General features: G+C 49.0%; 3 protein-coding genes across 3 annotated transcripts in view; all 3 read right to left on the bottom strand.

Annotated features, from left to right (window-relative positions):
• Positions 1–6,491, bottom strand: part of LOC126544469 (protein sel-1 homolog 1-like) — a 31,453-nt gene extending 24,962 nt beyond the window's left edge. The window contains exons 1-3 of the mRNA XM_050191799.3: positions 6,222–6,491; positions 3,195–3,404; positions 2,321–2,512 (exon numbers count right to left, since the gene is read on the bottom strand). Of these exons, the coding sequence (XP_050047756.1) occupies positions 2,321–2,512; positions 3,195–3,374 (372 nt within the window). The 5' untranslated portion in view covers positions 3,375–3,404; positions 6,222–6,491. The remainder of the gene's footprint in view (positions 1–2,320; positions 2,513–3,194; positions 3,405–6,221) is intronic.
• A 351-nt stretch (positions 6,492–6,842) lies between these two features.
• Positions 6,843–8,059, bottom strand: LOC126544468 (mitochondrial coenzyme A diphosphatase NUDT8-like). The gene has a single exon (XM_050191797.2). It carries the CDS (start codon positions 8,056–8,058, stop codon positions 7,069–7,071), a length of 990 nt encoding a protein of 329 aa, XP_050047754.2. The 5' UTR covers position 8,059; the 3' UTR covers positions 6,843–7,068.
• A 4,538-nt stretch (positions 8,060–12,597) lies between these two features.
• Positions 12,598–19,518, bottom strand: LOC126543575 (uncharacterized). Its single transcript, XM_050190685.3, has 4 exons — positions 18,833–19,518; positions 16,952–17,143; positions 15,866–16,228; positions 12,598–13,959 (listed from the first exon to the last, which is right to left on the bottom strand). The coding sequence occupies exons 1-4, from the start codon at positions 19,406–19,408 to the stop codon at positions 13,219–13,221; spliced, it is 1,872 nt and encodes a 623-aa protein (XP_050046642.1). The 5' UTR covers positions 19,409–19,518; the 3' UTR covers positions 12,598–13,218.
• Between the last annotated feature and the right edge of the window lie 4,308 nt (positions 19,519–23,826).

The raw sequence follows: 23,826 nt of genomic DNA, 5'->3' as shown, positions 1-23,826 counted from the left end.
ATTGGCAGTATGGGATATGTGGCAGCGCCGTGAAGGCATCCGAATTATCGGGCATGTACGAAAAATTGGACATTTGAAAAATCAGCCGTTGACTGATTCATTTTGTTGAATATGAGCCCGTAACCAAAGTTGCAGTTTCGTGCTGTGCCGATATCTTCACATCAGGCATACAAAGCGAATACTGTAAAGCTTTTGTGTCCACACCGTCGTCACAGCTGTTACTGTCACCCACTGTGCGATGACACTAGAGAGCTTTAGATTAGGGGGACGCAAGTGATAGGGCCCCCCCCCCACACTTGCATTCCCCTAATCTAAAACTCCCTATTATCATGAAAAGTGCCGGCAGAAGGGAGCAAACGCTTATCCGCCTCTTATTTCAAGGCGCCCTGAAACTAAAGATTACATGACCTCTAGCACTAAACGAGCAGGAAGACCGTGCACATACAGCCACGGCCATATCGGGGTGGCCCAACCTTTGCACCAGCTGCAGATTACTTCCAAGACAGTGCCCGCAGGCCACACTGATAGCCCTGCACAGCTATGGCTGGGCTTGAGGAGGAGAGGCACACCCCACTGCTCTGCCCTCTAAGCGCACTTGATCACGTTTTCCTATGCTCGCTACCCCCTGTACCATATTTCTCAGCTTACCCTTGCAAGCCTTCCCTTGCACCCACAGTATAAGAGATGCTAGAATCGTATCATGCTTGGACTTTATACGGAATATGATTGCAAGGGGGTCTTGCTGCTACATTTCGGCCAATGCTCCCCGCCACGTGGTGTGCGACTTGAGAAGCGCATTCGCAAGCGGCTGCATGTAATTCAACCATTCGAAAATCAGTGTCTGCAGCCATTTCTGGTTATTGCCTCAATATGCCATCGCAGGTGGCAGTGAAATATTTTATATTCAAATCACGCATAAATACACTTCATTATATTCAGGTTGACATGGTGTTCTATGGACAAAAAGTTACAAAAAGTGCAACACTTCGTTATTTTTAGAATTTCGTTGTACAGTCAACAACAGGTTTTTTTGGACATGCCTAATTACTTGGATGCCTTCACGGCACCACTGCATACTCCATAGAGCCAATGTATATAAGGATGTCGGAAATTTTTAATGCTGAAACCCTTCGCCGTCCGAATTTTCGGACTTTTCTTGCCATGACTGCAGGTCCAAAACGGCATGTTGAAATTACCACCACTGCCGTTTTTGTCTCACAGCCTCAAACCAGCCACCTAGCACATCGATCTGCTGGCAGCTGCAGTAGTAGTTTTGTGCTTTTGTTAGGCCTAGCTGCTTCAATGTTGACTATCAAGCTTCCTGTGTTCAGTGTCGTGTTTTTCAATGAAAGGGTTTGCCGCTGTCAACAATGGTGCCGACTCCTCCTTCGTCATTCTCGCTGATGGTGTTAAGTGGGGAAAGCACAGCAAGGGTCTAAAGTGATGCATAATGCCGGTTTTGGAAAGTCAGCTTCGCCGCAATACACCGGTGCTATGAGGTCAAGCATACCAAGAGTGCAAATGAGGAAACTCACTGACACTGACACTGAACATAAAATGTGTTCCTTAATTATACACATATGCACCTGTCATCTCCTGTCACAGTATGAGCACTGAGGTGTCTAAACCGCTGCATAATGCCGGTTTCCGAAAGTCAGCTTCGCCGCAATACAGCTGTGATAAATAGTCAAGCATGCGTAGCGGACTGCGGTGAAGCATACTGAGTGAAAAGGGGCCACTATCACGTGCTATAACACCTGTTCCTTAAATATATCTACACTCACCCGCCGTCTCTTGTGACAGTACGAGCACCAAGGTACCTAATAATTGTGCTGGCAGGCCTTTAAAGCTATTTCAGATGCAACTGTGGTGATTTGAGTCCTTGAGGGCACTTTAAGGCATGCATTTGTTTTTTTGGGGGGGTTGCCAAATCTTTCTGACGTCTTTGTGGTCCTTACGGAGTCTGAAAAATGAGATGTTGACTGTACTTAAGTTGATCAAATTGATGTTTTAACTGTACTTGTTTCTTGAGGTCGGATACTTATTCTGAAGAGTTACAATTCCTACAGGAATCAATGGACCAGAAAGGGATATGTGCCATGCCTAAGTCAATGTATACGCATCACACAATGTGACAACAGCCGTTAGCAGTAGGTGTGGTTTGTAGAGAAGGACCCACACTGCATGTGCCAGTGCTTTTGATCCTGTATTTACTCAGAATGTTGATCCCTTATATATAATCAGAGTGTTGCAGGGTCTCCTTAACACGGTGGACTTGAGACGTGAACAGATGAGCGCACAACCAAACTCAGGTGCATACCTCCAGTTTTTGCATCTGTTCATTCGACATGTCCCTGTTGGACGTCTCTGCTGTTCGTGTGGCAGGCATTGGCTCAAATCGGTTGTTACTGCTGCTAGAATCTGAAGCTTCCCGACTCAATGGCTCCTTGTCATCATCTTCACCAGTGCTTGTCCTTGGTAGTGCTGGGAGGAGGACTTCGGAAACAGGTGCCTGGGAAAGCGGAGCATGATGGAGCGAATTGTCACTTTCAAAAAATGAAATTAAAATTGAATTATGGGGTTTTACGTGCCAAAACTATGATGTGATTATGAGGCACACCGTAGTGGGGGATTCCGGAAATTTGGACCACCTGGGGTTTTCTAATGTGCACATAAACCGAAGTGCTCACTTTCAAGCCAGTATGCTATGCACTTCTGACTTTGTCAGCCAAACAACGTATTATAGCATTATTATAACTTTCTTTCCTGAAAGAAAACATTTGAGTTGCAGTTTAAGATGCTTTTATGTGAGGTTAGCACTTGCATTCTCAAGCTTTTTTTCCCTGCAGCAACTAACCGGAGTTTAAACAGTACTAAAGAACGGGACAAGGCAACACAGACAGAGTTCTGGCTTGCCGCTAACGTCTATTGCAACCGTCACGTGCAAGACATTAGTTGACAGAAGTAATGTCGACTAACATTTTGCACACAGAATGTAAATACATTGGACAGAGGGCAACACCAGCGAAAGGAGTCTACGTAATCACCTTGTCGATATTTCCTTCCTCTTGTGTGGACCCCTCCTGATTATTTCCCCTGTTCATGTTTCAATTTATGTTGATGGTAAATATTAAGTCATTCAGCCAAAACTAAGTTATGCAGCCGCTGATAAATGCCACCTGCATGGAACCCACCTGCAACTTTGTCTCCTTCTCACTGCTGCTCTTAGAGTCATCGTCAGAGCGAGCCTTTGCAGAAGTGGGGCTGTCCCCACCATCCCCGCTGACGAGACCGGCAAGGGCCACGAGTGCAACGAGGCACCACGTGAGCCACCACGCCCGGAACCACATCCGCCTTCTCGAGCCAAGCCTCATCTTGCCTGGTGTCAGTGGCTAGTAGCACATCTGCAAAGCAGAAGGCAGAATGCAAGATGAGCACATATCCAAACACGACAGAGGGAGCCAGAGCAATGTGAAAACTTGAAATGATCAACAGTGGCTGGACAAGGAAATCCTTCGAGACGATGCTTCGCTTGTTCGTCCACTGTTAACCAAGAACATCTTAAAGTGCTAGTCAGTTCTGGATCACGATAGGTTATTACAGCGCAAGTGCGAAGAAAGGGACAGGCCACAGGATGACACATGAAAACAATGTAAACCCAGTTCCTCCTTAATTCTCATTTCCATAAAAATAAATAAATTAATTAAGGGGTTTTACATGCCAAAACCACTTTCTGATTATGAGGCACGCCGTAGTGGAAGACTCCGGAAATTTTGACCACCTGGGGTTCTTTAACATGCACCTAAATCTAAGCACACGAGTGTTTTCGCATTTCGCCCCCATCGAAATGCGGCCGCCGTGGCCTGGATTCGATCCCGTGACCTCGTGATCAGCAGCCCAACGCCATAGTCACTGAGCAACCACGGCGGGTCTCTCATTTCCATATCTTTGGGAAATACTATGTGCCCAACCGAACTTCTGAGGCTACCAACAGTGTTCACACCTACAGTGGGATAGGGCATATTCCGAGACAGACTACAAATGATGCCTTGAAAGATGATATGATGATACAGCTTTGAAAGAAAGGCAAAGAGAGAGACATCCCCAAAAAATAAAAGTGTAAGCGAATTACTAAGCTTACACTGTTTCTATGTGTCTTTTTGTGCACTGCTTCTTTTTTTGCATTCATGAAGTGATTCCTTTCACTGCAGAGGAGGGCTGCTGAGATTTGTGCAACTGCAGAACTTGAAAAACTGGCGATTCCTTTGTCCCATCAGAGAAGTGGTTACTTGGGCCACCTTGCTTTGTCATTCCACACTGCCCAATACTATTCCAAGACACTGCATACTGTGAAGTCCATTCTCAATACATTCAAGCAATGGCAGTCTTTATGCACTGGTTCAATAAGTGGCTGTTGCTGCTGTGGGTAGGTGTGAACAATTCAGCTGGTTGGAAAAATCAGGCTGGAAATCGATTGGGTGATTGGTGTCTATAAGACAATCGTAAACAAGCTCTAAAAATCTGGTATTCTACGATGATAAAATCGTAAAAGTTGGCAGGTAGGCACACCATACTGGAACTGAACTCAACCAAGCAGCTCAAATGCATGCTTCTCGTGACATCACTAGTGTCACGTTAGAGCAGGAACCCTCAGGGAAAAAGGGCAAGTAGTTTATTCTTGGGACAACGTGTTCAACTACAAGAAATTCTAAACATTCTTGAGCTGCATGAATATTCAGGATAAAAAGAAACTTAATGAAGGAAAGGTTGCTTAATTATATGATGGACGGTCGGACATATCTGTCCCACTTTTCTGGAAAACTTCACTACGCTACAGAGATGAAATGCAACACACGATTTAACGGCGAGTGGCTATGAGTTAAGCTCGATGTGACGATCCCTTTGGTGTTGTCGCCGCTGACACTGGTGGCACGATTCCCCTGCGACGAAGGGCCTCTCTCGTCGTTGGTGGAACGAAAGCGTGAGAAGAAAAGCACAGTGCAGCGCAAAACTGGCTGAGCGGCGATGATGGCAACGAGATGGCGCCGGAGTCGCGCGCGTCGTCTGTATGGAAACAAAGCGCTGCATGAGCGGAGGTCTGTCTGCGGCGGCTGCTGTGAACCGCGCCCACGCGTCACCCACGCGCTGCCTCTCGCAATCTCCCGATTAGCGAGGCAGTCGCGCCACACTTTGCTCGGTTTGCAATGTGCCGCACGAGACAATGTCCGCGCCAGCTACGCTACTCACAGCGTTCTCTTCCTAGTATAAACAACGTACCTACATAATCATATACAAGTCCTAGACACGCGAAATGACAGCACGTATAGAGCTGCGCTCAAATTCCGCATTAAGGAGTACAGTAATCGTCGGTGAATTTTTGATCACAAGTGTCTTATGCTCTTATTTTCCCTTGTGTTTACGTTTACTTAATCAATCCACAGCACACGCTTGCATGCTTTAAGAATAAAAAAATGAAATGAATTCCCGCCAAATATGCGGATTCGCATTTCGGCGCTTGTCATTATCTGACACGTCCAAGTTCATGTAGCACCGCCCTTCAGATATTAACACCAAGCCCACGTCAGCGTCTTGGCCGCTTTTGGTACAAGCTACGATTAAAAAAGAAAAAAAAGACGTGCCCAGTGGGTTTAGCAAAACAAAACGCGACCTTCCGCGGGAACAGGTTACGCCGCCAACTCATAGTTTGTCGAAGCGAACGGAGATGGATGATGGTGCAAACTGACTCTTCGAATTTTGTTTACGCGACACGGCGTGTTGCACGTTCCACTTGCGTGCCACAGCTTGCTGCATAGCCGCAAAACGAAGGCGTTGTAAACACAGCGATGCAATCCGGTCGAGCGTAGGACTCTACGACCACGTCACTTAGAACGACGTGGCCTTAAGTCTGCAGGTGAGTCCCTGGGCCGTAAACAAACTGCCTGGCCGTGTCTCGATACAACGCCGCGCTTCGATAGCAGGCCAATTGCTGCACCTTCGCACACCGACAAGGCAGCGGCCAAACTAAACCGGGGGTTTGACCTCGAAATAACGCAGGGCGATAGCCAGCCCTGGAGAACGCCGATGCGACACAGAAAGATGGCTTCAAACTAGGGGAGAAAAATACAAGGCACAGAACGCGGCAGTGACTGCCGTTCTGCGCTGAGCGTCAAGGCAGCGCGTCCTCGTTTAGCAAAACCGAAACGATGATCGCTCCATCTCACCTGATCGATTCTCACACACTTGCGCTAGCTGTGATGAGCGCAAGGGGGGCTTGGTCTGTCGTCCGCTGATGCCAGCTGCCCGCAGGCGACCGAATCATACCGGATCACTGCGGCGCGCCATCATAGCCTTTGATGCGCGATCTCTGCTTTTATCGGACGCACAACGTCGATGCTCAAACCTGGGTTACAGCAATGCGACGATTCCTGCGATGCCACGTAAAGTAAGGGCACATTGCTATCGGTCTACGAGTCGATGTCTTGGTTTTCTCCTAGGCCTGTCGACAGCTGGCAACGTTATATAGTAGTTGTGACGCAAGATGGCGCTAGCAGACAGACTAAATACTGCTAAACTTCGCAAGCATTGGCTAAGTATGCGATTGCATCACGAAATTTAAAGGCTAAATTCACCCTTTCAATAAGTTTACCCAGTCTTGCGGCACCCAGTTGCAGGGTAAGGATTCCCGTTATGGGAAATAAATTTGCAGTAAATTGCAATCATTATTTTTTTTTTTTTCGCAACTTGTGGCATGTATTGCTTTCGCTCTCCTGTGTGCTAGCAAAACGCCCGTAACACATACTAACTGAAGCGAAAATCGACGCTCATGAACGATGTTGCGAAAAGAGAGAGTAAAAGACAGCCTTTATTGGAAAGACGAACAAAGAATGCACTTCAAACATCAACGTGCACATTAAACGCAACTTTCGTCACCGGTGTCAACTGACTCAACTTTCGTCGACTGACAACAAAACTAAACGTCACGCAACCAAACATTTACACAATCACCTCTCTGCGTACACCGAACTGATCCTATGATAAACCAACGGCTTCGTGGACCGACAAACAACGTTAATCCTCGAGGTACAAACTTTTCTTGAGCACCACGCACCTCACTTCGTGGTGGTACACGTCCGGCAGCAGCGTCCTGAGAAAAGCGTTCAACACCATCGCCGTGAGGCCCCAAACCTTGAACTGGCCCGCCAGAAACACCGGCATGGCATAGTCGCCGCCGTGCCGACCTCTGAACTGCGTGTAGCGAAGATTCGTCTGGTCGCACAACTCTTCTAGTGTCCGCACGAAGGCCAGCTGAACTTCCGCGTCGTTGACGTTCAGATCCGCTTGCAGGTCGACGTCTCGTCCGGCCTCGCCCAGCATCCCCAAGACCACGGTCATGGAGAGCTTGTCGCGCGGATTGTAGAAGGTGGGAAACGTGCCGATCACCTCCAGCTTGCTTCTGCTGACGCCCAGTTCTTCTTCTGTCTCCCTCAACGCAGTGTCGACGGGGTCGATGTCTTCGGCGTGCTCCATGCCACCAGGGAAGCAAACGTACCCTTTGTGACGAGGCAGTCGATTCGAGCGAAGCGTGAACAGCAGGGACGGCTTGCCACCGTTGCTGGTGCATAGGGGGATGAGGATCGAGGAGCGACGGATCTCGGCATCGGGCCTGGCCGGCTGAACGGTGCCGAGCTTGAGCTTCTTGATGCTCTCCAGACAGGACTGAAGCTTGGGACGCGAGAACGCGCTGTCTAGGGCCGACGACGACGCGGTGTTCGAACTCGACGCGCAGCGAAACGCGCCATTGCACGCCCTTGCGGCGTTTAGCATTGGACGAATTCTCACGCAGTCGCGGATTGTCATTTTAAGTTTGGCGTGCGGGAGCTCGTGGGTGTCGTTGAGCAATCGTTCGCACTTAGCCGCATTCGTTGTGACTACCGAGGAAAGAAAATTACGACAGAGGCGTTCGCTCACTTGCACGAAACGAACGGAAACAGATGGTCGTTGTGGCCGCAGCCATTGCAGTCGTCTTGCAAGACTCACTGCTCTCACCGCTAAAAACATTGGCTCACCGTCAACATTGATGCAAGAATTTGTGCAGTTGCTCATTTGTAGTGCATTTAAACGCAGTTTTGTTGTTGTTTTGACTGTTTTGTCTGTGAAGAAAAAAGGTTAACGTTCACTTAAATTATAATTTGTAAAGCTGAACTATGCGCAACATCGACAGTTCTTGTTTCGGTTCTGACACATTGAAGCTGTACAAGTAATTTGAATAGTTTTGATGCTTTTTTATGTGTGAGGGAAACTGGGAGGGGGGGGGGGGGGTATTAGCACCAACCTTGAAACCTACCTACTATCTATGATGGCAAGAGTAGGAAGGAAAAGAGCAGAGCGAGTGAGTGAGTGAGTGAATAAACATTTATTTGGTCCAGCAAAGCGCGATAAAACGCGCACCCGGCTAATCCCACGAGGGGACTGACAGATCTAGTCTGCCGGAGCGAGGGCATGCACAATGAGAAATGACCGGAGTCACACTTGCCAAAACTGCAATACGGGCATATGATACGGGTGTCCCACCGCACATTTTCGATCGCGATCCAACCCCATCGGGCTCAAACTTCTCTGTCGCAACTGGCTCCTTTGCGCAAGGTGCAGGAGGGGGCCAATCGCAGTCGAGAATTTCGATCAGAATCGGGCTCGAACGCTATCGAGAGTGGCCGTCTGATACCGGTAGCAATAGGCAGGTATACGGGTGTATAACAGTGGCATGGCGCAAGGGTTTATATATATATATATATATATATATATATATATATATATATATATATATATATATACGCACTACCTTGATGCGAAGCTTGAGCAAGAACGAAAGGTAATAGCAAAAGCCTGATGAATTGCTTTTAAGAGGAAGCTTTAATTTGGGGCTAACTGTGATTTAAACACAGGTTAAAGGAAGACTGTCATTATAGACAGCCACTGGACTGATTTGAATAACATATGTTGCATATGATAGAAAAGTTAAATTCCAACTAGTTTAGGAAGCAGAATTCTCATTTTGAATCTAAAACTTTAAAAACGAAAATTGGCAAATTTTAAAAATAATAGGAGCACGAAGTCCACCAATCCGTAAAATGCACCGAAAAGAGATAACGCAATTCTGTAAACGGCACATCTTAGAACATCCAAAGGGGACAAATGACATATATGACGTGATACTTTGTAAATGTTTTATAATGTTCACGAGAATTCTGCAAAAGCCGTATACTTACAAGTTAGCGATGCCCGCTAATTGATGATTGATTTTTTGTATCTTACAATTTTTAAGAATTGTTTCTAAAAACTTAGGGTACAAAATTAAAATCACTTAATTCCCAGGGTTACATTTTATAGCTTCTTTTCACAAATCGAACATGAAAAGTTGATGCAGTAGTTGCTGAGAAAAACGATTTCTCCGTTGAGATGACGCAGCTCATTAAAATGAAGAAATAAAAAATAGGTTGCCTGTTATACACGGTATCCAACCGCAGCAACCGTCACAGTGGAAGTCTCCTCTGTGGCCCTACCTACTTGCTATAGTCAAAAAAAAAAAGAAAGAAAGACTACGCCAGAACTATAGAGGCTAGAAAGAACCTTCTAGCCTCTATATCAGAGCTCACTTCACTATGATTGTTGATGGTCATGCGATTACCATTCGAGCAATGTCGCGGCACGCTGCATTTATGAAGTCACGTTTATTTAAAACCTGTAGTGGTCACTCTGATACTTCCACTGCTTCGGCTATAAGCCCTTTTCGCGGCGTTATCGTGGGCGCCGCCATGTTTGATCACGTGGTGACGCGTCCATTGCTTGCCTCAGCGGCCTCCGTATTTACAATGGATGTGCACGACGACCGGTGCGGCTCGGCGAAGCTGTTTTTCGGCAGATATTGTGGACGGTGACTGGGTGTACGATGCGAAGGTTTCGCCATAGCTTAAGAGGACATGTAAGCGCTTTCTGAGCTCATTAAGCCTTGTCCAAACGGCGCGATCAGCGTGTACAGTGCTTGTGCTAAAAGCGGCGCTAGAAATATATCCTAAGCAGTCCAGACATTCCGCTTACGATCAGCGTGTTTTGCTCTTCGTTCTTTATTTGGCAACCATTTTGATGCATTTTCTGCCTAATCACTCGTTGTGCACAGTTGCGATAGGTTTGTGCTTGATGCGCACATGACTTCGAACGTATGCATAGATGATCTGTACTTTGTAATAGCTTGTAGCAAAGACGTATTATCGTTAGTCACTCGCTTTTTCTGTGGATCGTTGTCGAATGTTCAGCGTCGAGCAATCGAGCGCTTTCAGTGCATAGTCGCCGTCATCCATGTTTCGGCACATTGACTCAAGTATGCGCACGTTAACTTATTCTTGACACGTTGGTAACAGAGTGGGCGCAACTTTGCGTGTAAGTTAGGGTGCACGTGTGCATATAAAATGCGAGGAACTTACTATGCCAGGAAGCGGCGCTACTGTAGCTCTTTGTTACTGTGTAACTAACGGTATACTCTCTCTTGCCGACGTTCCGGGGTTAAAGTCATTTCATTGGAGGCTAGAGATACAATGCCGGCGGATGAGTGAATCTCTTTATCCTATAGGGGAAAGCCGTGCTTCGCGACGGGGTCGGCAACACAGGCAGTCCTTGTGCAGCAGCGGTCTGCGAACTTGGCCACGCAGATTCGTTCCATTCTACAGCGAAGCCGCCTATGGCTAAGATCTCGGTATTTCTGCGTGATGTAACGTCGACTGAAGACTATCGTCGTCTATGGCTCATACCCCCAAATGCAATGGCTCATACCCCCGTAAGGCAGAGACTACAAGCACTCGGAAAGTGAAGCGAACAGTGCATATATTCTTCATAATTACGCATAGAACATACAGAACAGCATACGTTTCAATAAAGAACAAGATCAAAACAAGCATTCGAACCACATAATTGACAAGGCGTTCCTGCGCCTTCATGCAATGCGAAGCAAGTAGCGCTACCCGCATACGTTTCCCGGTAAACATTGTTGTTGCGCTAGCTGCCGCGGCGACTGCAGCATACGAAGCAGGGAGTGACGTAATTACACTTTTGTATATAAAAGAACCTGCTTAGCAATTGATTTGTGTTATGACAGTGCCATGGGAAGGGCGCAAGTAGAAGATCAGCGTGTATACGCGAGGCGCGGCGAATTTCTCTTTTCTCTGGTCCGCTCTTTCTGGGTGAAGTAGTGGCAAAAGCACGCAAGCCAAGTCTGCAGGCCGTTGAAACGTGTTAGGCTAATACTTAGGTAAAGTGCACGTGAATGTCGCCACGTTAATAATTTCAACCTACGTCGCAATGGGTAATCGTTCCAGTTGTCGTTTACAGCTTCGCTGTCTAACCACATTCACAGCGTGGATTGCAGACCATTCTTTATTGCGATAGCGATTATATGGGCACTCCAGGTTCATTTCTGCCGTCAGCGTCGCCGGGATGTTCCGCATAAAGTGCAAGGGCGATAACACAGTCGCCGCGCGCCATATATAGGCTGTATGTGCGAGTGAAAGCGTGCGGGAGGAGCCGACGATCGAGGCTCAATTTCGCCCGTACTAAAGGGAGGAAACTGGGGAGGAAGCGCACCGTCTTCCGCCTCGCGCGAGGCACCCAACGTTGCGAGGCGCCGAAGGAAGAGGTGGGAGGGAGGGGGGCGTTCTACTACGGCTGCAACTGCGCATGTGGCGGCTACACGCGGTAGCGCGCTGCTGTATCTCGAGAGCGATTTTCGTTGGGGGCAGAGTTTATATAGATTTATTTATTTATTTTGCCCAGTGAATGAGCGGACGTAAGCTGTCAGCATAGAGGTCCGTCGGCGGCTCGTATAGCTTCGTGCGTGCTGCGTGTTCTCGGCGCTCAGTTTGCGTTGAAGCGATAGACAGCGCAAAGGTATCTTCGCTCGCTGCTGCTGCCGCGTTTCCTCATGCCAGCGTTTTGACAGCGAGTGTCCGCGGTCATCCAGTGTGATGTGTTCACGCGTTTGCTGTGCCCGTTGACAGTATGCATGTTAATTTAGTTAGGAAGCGAATGTTTAGAAGTTGATACGGCCGATAAAAATACCATGATTACTTCGTATGGCTGTCTGATAATTTTACGAAACTGCGACTTTACTATGCCAGTCACTATTTTTACAGCTAACTGCAGCACAAGTCTTTCCTCTGCTGCTCGACATTTTGCAGCATGAATGTTGCACTGTGCGTAGGCGAACACTCCGTTGCATTTCCAACAGCTGATCGGCCGGTTTCTTTTTTTCCCGAAGGCTATATTCTTGACAATAAAACTTCCTGGTGGTACCTGCAACATGAACGCCACAAAAACTGGGGGGGGGGGGGGGGGGTATTCTGCAAGAGCCTACCTAACGGACTGTCCATTTCAGCCGCTGCTGATTGGATGCAGCTGTACGAGACAGGAGGAGACGAGCGGTCCTAGCCAATCAGCAGCGGCCGATCTGGACAGTCCACTAGATGGACTCTTACAGAATGCTCCCCGCCACCCCAATGGGCGGTGTGCCCTTAGCAGTTGCCAAAGCTAAAAATGCAGGAGCGCTCGCAATGAGGCAACGCAGCTTCAACATTTAATTTTGCACGCAGGTGAAGAGTATAGGCGATCGCATCACAGAATTTGCATCGGGAACTTGCACAGCGATAAAAACTACTCAAGATGAGCGATATCTACAAGGAAAGCAAAGTTTCAAAAGTAAAACTCCGGACACCGTGATATGGGCGTACAATGTACGGTGCTGACGACGTTGTACGCGCGGTTCCTTGAGGCGCATACCAGGAAAGCACGTGTACGCGGCTTCTCAGGGATTGCTACAGCTGGTGTCGACGCTGGCTCTTTCACGAATCGTCGACAGCCTTCAGCACTCGATGTACCAGTTACTGAACATGCGCGACACCAATGACTGCTGTCGCGTTCATTTTGTCCTGGACGATGAAGTCACTTGCAGGTTAGCAGCGTACGCTGCTGTTGTCGTTACTTCTATAAATACTTTGAGGGGCGTGAAGTTAGCCAAGGACGTCGTGGACATTTCTGTGTCAGGCACGGACGACAAGAACCTCTTGCCTGTTATTGACCATGATGTCATGGCCTTGTCATACCGTGAGAATATCCTCTCATCCTGCTGCTGAACCACTAAGCTGGCTCAACAGAAACACAAACGGCAAAAGCCAGTCACTGAACTTGCTTAAGATTGTTGGCGGGAGCTGCCGCGTCTCCGCAGTCATTGTCATTTTCCGCGGTTTTAAGCATCTCTCCATCGCTTGCGGTGGTCGTATGCTCATCTGTGCTCTGGCCTCCGCCACGTCCCGATGTCGCGTGCTTGAAAGCGTCCTCTGACACGGACTTGTCCCCACGATCGGAAGCCGAGTGCCTGCCGGTGTTCCGTCTCGTCGGATACGTGTCTCCGCACCCAGAAACCAAGTGCCCGCGCTCGTCCTCCTCGGTCATGGACTTCGGGTCGTCGCACTCGTAAGCCGGGTGAGTGCCGGTGTCCGCTGCGTCAGACTGCTCGTCGCCCCGTCCAGAAAGCGGCAAGACGTCACCGCCAACCGGCGTCGTGGTCTTCTCGTCGTCCTCCTCGAATCCCGAGCTGGCACAGAGCCTGGAACAGTGAACCGCGCAGTGGACGCATTCGCACCAGGACAGGGACACGCATCCCGGCGGCGAGCTGTAGTTCTCGAAGAACAGTCTCAGGTCGTAGCTGTCCGTCTGGAGGTGGCGCAGAGCCGGCATCGCCCGCACGGCTCGGTGCAGCTGTTCCGGCTCCAGGCCCAACGCGCGCACGGTGTAGTGCGTGCGCAGCGTCAGCTCTTCCAGGAGCGGAAACAAGACCGTTCCCGAGGCGGCAGCGGTGCAGCTGATATAGAGGAACGTCGAGCATATGCGGTCGTCGCCCAGGTGGAGGCTGCGCACCTGCAGTTGAAACAGGGGGAGGAGGGGGGGGGGGGAGAAAGTCCTGAGTGTCAAACTTCCTTCTCGGAAATAAATTATTGCCTGCCGTCACGGGTATCTAGCCCCACTTAATAACAAACAACAACGAGTACAGTATGTATGGAATAACTAGAGAACGGCGAAAAGAATAGGACATATTATTGTGCCCGGTGGCTAGCAGGCACACTAGCACAAATAACGATCGATTATTCACGCACACACGCACGCACGCACGCACGCACGCACGCACACACACACACACACACACACACACACACACACACACACACACACACACACGCACACACACACACACACACACACGCACGCACACACACACGCACGCACACGCACACGCACACACAACACACACACACACACACACACACACTGAAGATGAAGCGACGTAGGACACGAGCTTCTACCTGTTCTAATAAAATTTCGAGCCAATCTGAATAAGGACATGACCTCCTTGCGAACCAATCACAGCAGCCAATCACAAAGAACGATCGATTACTTATATATATATGTGTGTGTGTGTGTGTGCGTGTGTGCGTGTGCGTGTGCGTGTGCGTGTGTGTGTGTGTGTGTGTGTGTGTGTGTGTAATGAAGCGACGTACGACACCACCTTCTAGCTACAACGAGTTCTAACAAAATTTCGAGCCAATCACAGCAGGCAACACGATGGAACCACTCGGCAGTGACACGTACTGTGCCATAGTAAGGCTAGCCCTGTTTTCGCCAGTAAAACGATGTCGACGATGTTGACCTTCATCTTCAGACAATAAGGCTCGAAAAAACTGTGTATATATGTGATATGCTGTCTATATGTGAGATATACACACTATGTGATACGCATGCATTGCTACACTTCTATGGTGCACAGGTGGTACATACTATAGCTGACATGGTGTATGTATGCAAACGAGACAGAGGTTTCACAGGAAGTAAAAACTTATTCTGTTCTACTTGGCCGAGCACTCTAATGAACTGAAATAATTGCGATAAGGGCACAAACAACACGCACGCTCAGGATTCAAACAATTGGAGTGCAGTTCTCGTCCGTTTGTGAATTTTGCTTGTGTCTTAATTGTGCGTTGTCCGCCTGTTCTCGCTTTCTTTCGCGCCGTTCATGTAGGCTCATTATTCGGAGGAATCTTGAAGGCTTCAAGTGATGAACAGTGACTGTAAGAGCTAAGACTCGCTCTGGACTTAACGTTTCATCAGGAGCTGACCAAATCCCCTTGTCGAAACGTGTCGATGCCTTTCTTGTTCAGCCACTGTGCACTTTGTAACACATAAACGATATGATACGCATTCTGTGATACACGGTCACCATGATGAATGTTGATCGCTCAAGGGATATGTCACTGGGGCCAATAAGGTTTTCACGAGGAGACCTGCATTCGCCCGGACGGCGAGAACTCCTCCTTGTTGAAACGTTTGCTCCAGTTGGTACCTCCTGGCCGACCAATTAGTTAGTGACAAACTCTCCGTCTCCCTGTGAACCTCTCCCTTGTGTACAACGATATACAACTCATCTACACCGCCTCCCCCCCTCCCACACGCAACGTTTCTGTGTTGTCCTCCTCTGGGCCTTATTCTTGAAAGTGCGAACCCGCCGTGGTTGCTCAGTGGTTATGGTGTTGGGCTGCTGAGCACGAGGTCGCGGGATCGAATCCCGGCCACGGCGGCCGCATTTCGATGGAGGCTAAATGCGAAAACACTCGTGTACTTAGATTTAGGTGCACGTTAAAGAACCCCAGGTGGTCAAAATTTCCGGAGTCCTCCACTACGGCGTGCCTCATAATCAGAAAGTGGTTTTGGCACGTAAAACCCCATAATCTAATCTTGAAAGTGCGAAACCAATTCAAATTCTCACACCGACCTGTTGGCGCACTGCGACCAGCAAGACCACGACTCCTTCCGCGATCTCGGTGCGCGTCAGCTCCAGGCGTCGCAGGTGGGAGAAGCCGTCGCCGACGAGCTCCGCCTTACGTCCACGAAACCCCGAGCAGTCGACGAGCCGCAGTTCCCCGAGTCTCGGACAGGGGCCGGCGATCGCCAAGAGCCGGACGCCCGCGCACATGGCCAGGGAGAGCGCCTCCAGCCGCGGCCAGTGCTGCAGGAGCGGTTCCAGGTGCTCGCCCACGTCGACGGCCCTGTCCGTGGCGCCGAACGCCACAGAGAGGCTTCGCAGGTTGCCGAAGGCTTGGAGGGCGACGAAATCTTCCAGTGAAGAGAGGGTTACCTGCAGGCCGATTGAGAGTCTCTCGTTAAACAGTTTTGGCTGCCCAAGGTCGAACGTTGCGCGATAGTGTATGGCGGTGAGCATGCCGCCTCCCAGTTGCCAAATGATGCGGTGAGGCAGTGCGGGTGGCACTGAAGCGGGCTCATGAATGCGCCATGTGAATATGGCCACATTGCTTAGACGGGAATCCCGTTACTCCAACGCCGCCTGAATCGAAGTTTGAGGGCGAAAGCGTGTGCCGGTTGGCGTGGCAACTGTGACAGTGTGCCTATATGTTTTAGCGATCAGGTCATGGAGCCGGTCACACAATCGAGCCCGAGTGGCCGAGCGCATACGCAGCCCGCGTGTCGTGTGTCGGAGCTCACGCGATCCACATGCGGTGCCAGGGTGAAACGCGGGCATGTGAGAAAGAGCCGAGAAGAGTGACGGCTTCATGCTTATGCCGTCGTCGCGCACGCCCAATTTTGGGTGTCACGCAATCCGCCGAGTTCTGACAACACGGCACAATTGAAATTGGTGCTGCGAACGGCCGCACCGAACATTCGCTTCGCATGACGTCATGGCTTCACCCACACATGGAGAATTGGTGACGTTGTCGGACCGATCAGGAGCTTTGCGTGTTCCACGCACCCTGTTTATTGTGCCGCGAGGTTTCGGAAGGCTTCCGTCCTCGACAAGCGACTTATTACGTTCTCACACGGTTTACGACACGAGACCGTATACCTCCAAATGCTCCACCAAAGGAAATTGCTCGGCCGCCTGACTGATGAAGGCGTCTTCCAAGGCGGCCGAGAAGTCGGCGTCGAGTGTGAGGTGACGGAAGTCCCGGGAGTTGGGCTTCCCCGTCGAGCAGTGGTTCTCATCCGGCAACATTGCGAATGCCACCGGGACGAGGGGGGAGTCAAGGCGTCGAATCTGCAAATAAATTCCCCGTGATCATGAAAAAAATCGTCATCATTACATCATTGTTAGATTATCATCACCATCGAGAGCCTACGTAACGTCCACCGCGGGACAAAGATATCTGTCTTGCCCCAGTGGACACTATTCTATACCTGAAAACTTCCCAATTCCATCACACCACCTAGTTCTTTGCTGTTCTCGACTGCACTTCCTTTCCGTTGACGCCCTACAGAATGTGAGAACACCGTGGTTATCTTCCCTGTGTATTACATGGCCATGTCCAGAGATCTGGAAATCGAGATCGCATTGGGTGAATTGTCAGAGGTGATAAAAAAGGTATATTCTGAATTACGACATCAGAAACATTGAGGAAGCAGTAATGAACGGGGCCAGCAATGCATTACCCGTGAGAAGAAAACATGACATTGGAAAGAACAAGGGGCCGAATTCCAATAGCTTTTCGTTTGTAAGTGCTCCGGGCCATTGGTGGGCCGCCTTCGCTAATAGTATGTCCAGCAAAAAGGTTGGCTGGGGTTTGCTCTTAACGAACGATTCTATCGTAAGAACTTTTTGTCAGTACGGGTCAAAATGTGTGCAGTGAAGGATAACCAGGGTGATTTCAATTGCAGACTCGAGGATATAATAAAGAAAGCTGAGGAATTATATATATATATATATATATATATATATAGTGAGGACTTCGCGTGTCGTCTTTCGTTGCTACCATCATGTCTATATATACATGCCGCAAAACGGCCCCCGGAAAAGAAAACTTTATTTGTCCTTACGAACAATTCGAGCTTGCCTACTTAAGGTGAGGGCGTCAGCCTTATGGGACTTGAGGGTGCAAAAGCTTTAAAGATTCAAAGAATTTTGATCGCACATACAATCCTAAGGTTCCACCAACTAAATGGCACATATTTTCAAGAACGTTCTACTTATATTCAGTGGACGTTGCGTGGAACGAAATCAAGTATATAGCGCATAGTCAGAGCAGGCGGTGGCAACCGACATCTTCAACAGCCCCCCGAGTTCTGCAATTCGGGCTTGGTATGGTACTTTGGAGTACGATAGAGACGAGGACGCAAGAAGGCACACGGGTCTGTCTCAGTGTGCCTTCTCGCGTGCTCGTCTGTATGCGCTACAGTCGTACTCCAAAAATCTCACCTGAGGACAGGCGCACAGCCCTGACACCATCGTACTCCAGAAAACTCACCCGATGACATGTGCACGCACTGACACCGCCGTACTCCAAAGAACTCTCCTGAGGACAGACGCACAGTCCTGACACCGTCGTACTCCAGCACACTCACCCGATGACATGTGCACGCACTGACACCACCGTACTCCAAAGAACTCACCTGAGGACAGGCGCACAGCCCTGACACCGTCGTACTCCAAAAAACTCACCCGAGGACATGTGCACGCACTGACACCACCGTACTCCAAAGAACTCAACTGAGCACAGGCGCACAGCCCTGACACCATCGTACTCCAAAAAACTCACCCGAGGACATGTGCACGCACTGACACCACCGTACTCCAAAGAACTCATCTGAGCACAGGCGCACAGACCTGACACCATCGTACTCCAAAAAGCTCACCCGAGGACATGTGCACGCACTGACACCACCGTACTCCAAAGAACTCATCTGAGCACAGGCGCACAGCCCTGACACCATCGTACTCCAAAAAGCTCACCTGAGGACAGGCGTACAGCACTGACGTCATGGTCTCCCAGCTCATCGTGGTGAAACCTCCCATCCCTTCGGCGCCGGTGGTGCGGACGAGCATCCGCAGCTGGTACGACGGCTGTTGGCACGACGACGGCTCCGCCCGCGGTTCGGTCGCAAACCAGCCAGGACGGACAACGTCCGCGTCGTCGGGCTCATCCGCGAGGTCGTGGATGAGGACCAGCACCCTGGCGTCGGGGAACAGGCGGAGGAGTCCGTGCAGCGGGTCCCTGTTGTGCACGACGCAGATCTTGTCGGCTGCTCGGAGAAGCTGGCTCGCCGCGACGCCGAAGGCGTCGTCCGAAAACTGAAAGGCCGTGCATCCGGCGAACAGGGCGGCCGAGAAGCTCGTCCCGAGGAGAACGCTCGTCGAGGCCACCAGGGAGCCCCCGTCGGTGACGAGCAAGCCGCGGTCCGCGGGGTCCAGGAAGCAGCCCTCGGGCGGCTCCGAGTCTGGCGGCCACGGCTGCTCGAGGCGCAGCGCGACGAGGTCTTCGCCATCGAGCAGGACGTGCGGGTGGCCGAACTCGCGGACGTGCTCCATGCTTGTGCGTCGTGGACGGCCTTGCTGCTCAAGACGCGGGCGCTTGCCGGTGTTCGTTTTTAGTTCGGGCGTCAGAGCGCGAGGACTCGTGACGCCCACGGGCGAAAAAGCCGAAGGTGCGGAGCGAGCGCGCGCTGTGGAGCTTCGGTGAATGGGCGACGAAGACGGTTAAAAATTTGCCGGGTTCTTTGAAAAGAAACGAAAACGAAAATGTGCAGTTATACCATTGACGAGAAATTCCACTTCAAAATTTAGGACTACCTTTAAGTAGTACTGTTATACTCTCCCTTGGAGCAACAGTTTTGGGATATAGCCACAGGTACGTTTGCCTAGCCAATTATAATTTTCTATGTGGCACAAAAAGAATGCCTTGTTAATAGTCTTTAGTTTCAAGAATTGATTTATTTCTACTGCATTTTAGAAAATTCAAAAAGTAAAAGCACAAATTCACAGTTTAAATCTTAATATTATTATTCATAATTTACCTTACTCAAGTTTAAGTATATCCTTTTCTTCCTATCACATTCCTATCAACACAAGGCTTACTATAGTATTGATCAATACTTTATCTCATGTATTCATAGTTTATTTTGCATCTTGGATTATTTGCTTTCTTTTCTTTTTTCGGGTTATTTATTTATTAACCAATTTATTTTATTTTATTTATTCAATCATATTACCACCCGATTCGTGGCCTATCCCCCTCAGTGGGTTTGTGCCATTAACTGAGGCTTCATCATCATCATCATCATCATCATCATCATCATCATCATGATTGTCAGTGCAAGCAAATGGCCGAACGCTTCCAGAAAGCGTTTCGCTTTTATTGAAGGATTAATACGCTTGAAGACGTGTGCTTGTGGCGGTGAGAATATTTCGGCAGTGTGCGTTGCTTCGCTGCGTAATTCCGTTGAGAATAGAGCCGTTAACCAGCACATCTGCAGAGGTGTATAGATGGCTATGCATACGTAGCGATTCGTCATACAGTCGTTACCAAAAAAAAATATGTATGATGTTTTTAAAGGGTGGAGGCTTGGGCTAGTTGGTTATTCATGATTAAAAGCACGTGCAACGCGAAGTACGAGTACTATAAGAGAGACGACACAAACTGCGCTGACTTCCAACACTATTGCCGTACGGTCAAGAGGGCCGGGGCACTCACAGAAAAAAAAAAAGAAAGAGGACAGAAGAGGCACGCTAACAGCGAGTGATTTGTACTAAGCATATAGGCACGTGTAAAAAGAAGCGCACGTTACTATCACTATCTGATCAAACATGACTTCACTATAGGTGTCAGCGCGATATATAGAAGGGGAACTCGGAAGGGAACACAGTGAAATCGTCCTTGGCGGTGTACGTGGCTTTAATGGTGTTTTTCATTTCGGTCCCGGGAGCTAAACTGCTCAGAATTTCGGTTCGGCGTCATGCCATACCGAGAGCCTATAGGGCAATAGTCTGTTGAGCGTGCATTGCCATCTTACGTTATTTTACACCGTATGGGTCTCCCCACACCAATAGACCGCGTATTTCAAGAATGTATCGCGAGAAAACCGCGTATCTCAACGAGCATGTAAAGAAAATGTGCGTACTACTGACATAAGTTTTAGTAATGCGTGGAGAGGTTAGCTGAGCGAAAGGCTTTGCATCCCACTACATATTTAATACACCAGGTGTCCCACGTAGCTTGAGGAAAACATTAAAAATATGCAGCTGAACAGAACCAAGGTAACGTTGTTTGCAGTCGGTTGGACATACTCAGATTATTATTTTTTTTTGCATTCCGACTGCCTAATTACATAATTAGTCTAAATAATTTACCAATCAACTTCTCAAATATTACAGTTAGATGAAAAGTGCCAATGAAAAAATTGTAGGGCAACACGAAAAACTCCCGATACAGCTTTCTGTTGCTCAGTGTGTGCTCCATAAAAGTGTTTTTCTGAGCGTGAGAGAAGCCCGCGAATGCAAGCAGAGTTGAGCGGCGAGTCGCACGGCAATGTTTCGTGTATTCAAGGGCTTCTTTCATGCTTGAAAAACGCATTTATGTAACCACGTATCGAGCAACAGCAAATTGTACCGGGAGTTCCTTCGTGTTACTCTACAATTTTCCCATTGACACTTTTTATCGAATTATAACATTATAGAGGTTGAATAATTAATTATGACTAATTATGTAGTTAGGTGGAATGCAAAAATAATCTATCTCCAAGTGGCTGCAAACAACATTACCTTGGTTCTGTCCAGCTACGTGGCATTTGCATATGTTTAAGATTTGGCTCAATTTACGTGGGACACCCTGTATAACGAGAGAATAAAAAAACGAAAAAAAATACCCACACACTCACGCATCCACTCGCACAAAAGCTCGGAAAGGGGCAGCAGTGAGCACCACGTGAAATGAACACGCGTAAAAGTGGAGCTTTGTGGCACCGTCAACAAATAAAATGTTTATCTCTGTGGTGGTCCATTTATGTGGTGCAGCCAAAAACCAGCTTCAGAAAGGCCACCATAGTAGGACGTGTTACCTACGTAGACCTTGTCAAACCTTTGAAACCACGGGCAAATGGTCGAAGTTTATGAAAACTGCGGCCACATCGCATGTGTTCGCGCCTCTTCCTCGGCGAAAGGACCGGAACATTTCAACTTTACGTTCCGCTTTGATGTTGTGCGCGACCTGCCTCGATGCTGTGCGCAATCTGCCTTGATGCTGTGCGCGGTCCGATTCGATGCTGTGCGCGGTGATGCTGTGCGCGGTCCGCCTTGATGCTGTGCGCGGTCCGATTCGATGCTGTGCACGGTGATGCTGTGCGCGGTCCGCCTTGATGCTGTGCGCGGTCCGATTCGATGCTGTGCGCGGTCCGCCTTGATGCTGTGCGCGGTGATGCTGTGCGCAATCTGCCTTGATGCTCTACGCGGTCCGATTCGATGCTGTGCGCGGTGAGGCTGTGCGCGGTCCGCCTTGATGCTGTGTGGGGTCCGATTCGATGCTGTGCGCGGTGATGCTGTGCGCAATCTGCCTTGATGCTGTGCGCGGTCCGATTCGATGCTGTGCGCGGTGATGCTGTGCGCGGTCCGCCTTGACGCTGTGCGCGGTCGGCTGGGCTGTAGCTGTAACCCGACTACTCACGAGAGAAGTGTAGCGTTGAAACGTCGTGGCGTTCGCTCCGGTACTGTTTGACATCACGTGTTGCACGACACTGTTTCGCGCGACAATGACGCTGAAAAAGAAAAGGAAAACGCCCTCCCGCTGAATCTACAGACCAGATGCGTACGTACGCGATAAATAAATACATATTTTTTTATTTATAATTCCAACTAATTTTTCAGTGTTGCGCAAGTTTGCTTCACTTGGGTGCAGATAGTTGGAGCGACACAAGGCCATCAGTGTAGGTTGTGCGAAATAGGACGGCTGAACTAGGAGAAACGCAATCTCGGTAGCTGCTTCCTGGGCGTGGTGCACCATCGCCACGAAGTACTTGATCTACATCGGCTATGCAGTACGTGAGCCACCAAAGTGCGCGAAAGCCCGCAATGTAGTAGGTGCGTTAATGTTGACACTTAGGCGAAGACATTATAATTTTACAGCTTCTAACGTTCGGTCCTTCGAAATAACGGAACATGCACTGGGTGCGTCGTTAGAGCTCGGTTGCAGGCGAACGGAAGAGAACGTTCTTTGTAAGGGCAACGCTTTGTTACACAGGCACGTATCGTTGCCATATCCTAATACATTAATCCCTCACCGGTCCATCAATATCAACGGGCGATGTGCAAGCATGTGTGTGGCAGCATACGGACGAAACTTAACGGAATTTAAAAGTGTTTTCAGCACACTGGGCCCTGTGGCCTTCGAAAATAAATTACAGTATGCCTCTGTGCCATCGTTCACACTGTATTAAATTTATTTGGTATTATTAGAGAATCCATAAATACAATGCCTGTCCCAAACGTTTTTGCATATATACGTTTTAAAAATATTTCAGAATTGCCAGGTACATCGATGGGGCCACCTTCAATATGCTCCCTATTATAGACAAAAATATATTGATTCCATCTCTTCGCGATTCACATGAGAAAACTCTAAAAGCATAGCATTCGCTGTGCTGCCTACTGAGAAGCGAAAAAACATTTCCAGGCCAAATTTCTGGAGGCGCGTTCGGCATTTATCGTGCGTTGGGTTCACGCTAGAGAACCCCGGGAGTTCGAAATTAATCCAGTACAGTACAGTAGCCCACTGACTTACCGGCTCATTCTCTGTGCCATTCACTCATTCTTTAACCCACGCACTAAGCTCACTTGCTCACTGACCCGCTCACTCACCAACGAACTCACGCTTTACTCACTCCCTGACTCACAACCCTCTCGTTCACTGTGTAACTCACTCAATATCCGGATCAGTCACCCACTCAACCCCTCGTTAC

Source organism: Dermacentor andersoni, chromosome 10, assembly GCF_023375885.2.
Source record: "Dermacentor andersoni chromosome 10, qqDerAnde1_hic_scaffold, whole genome shotgun sequence".
NCBI classification, from domain to species: domain Eukaryota; kingdom Metazoa; phylum Arthropoda; class Arachnida; order Ixodida; family Ixodidae; genus Dermacentor; species Dermacentor andersoni.
Note: the sequence above shows the minus strand (reverse complement) of the source record. Positions and strands in the feature narration are given on the sequence as shown.

What these genes read in the sequence shown, in the direction of transcription:
- LOC126544468 (XM_050191797.2), bottom strand. Translation starts at nt 8,058, where the DNA reads ATGTTTTTAGCGGTGAGAGCAGTGAGTCTTGCAAGACGACTGCAATGG.
- LOC126543575 (XM_050190685.3), bottom strand. Translation starts at nt 19,408, where the DNA reads ATGGAGCACGTCCGCGAGTTCGGCCACCCGCACGTCCTGCTCGATGGC. An exon ending in TGCTGTACGCCTGTCCTCAG is followed by an intron (nt 17,144 to 18,832) that starts GTGAGCTTTTTG and finishes ATTTATTTGCAG; the next exon opens with ATTCGACGCCTTGACTCCCC. An exon ending in TGGTCGCAGTGCGCCAACAG is followed by an intron (nt 13,960 to 15,865) that starts GTCGGTGTGAGA and finishes TTTCAACTGCAG; the next exon opens with GTGCGCAGCCTCCACCTGGG.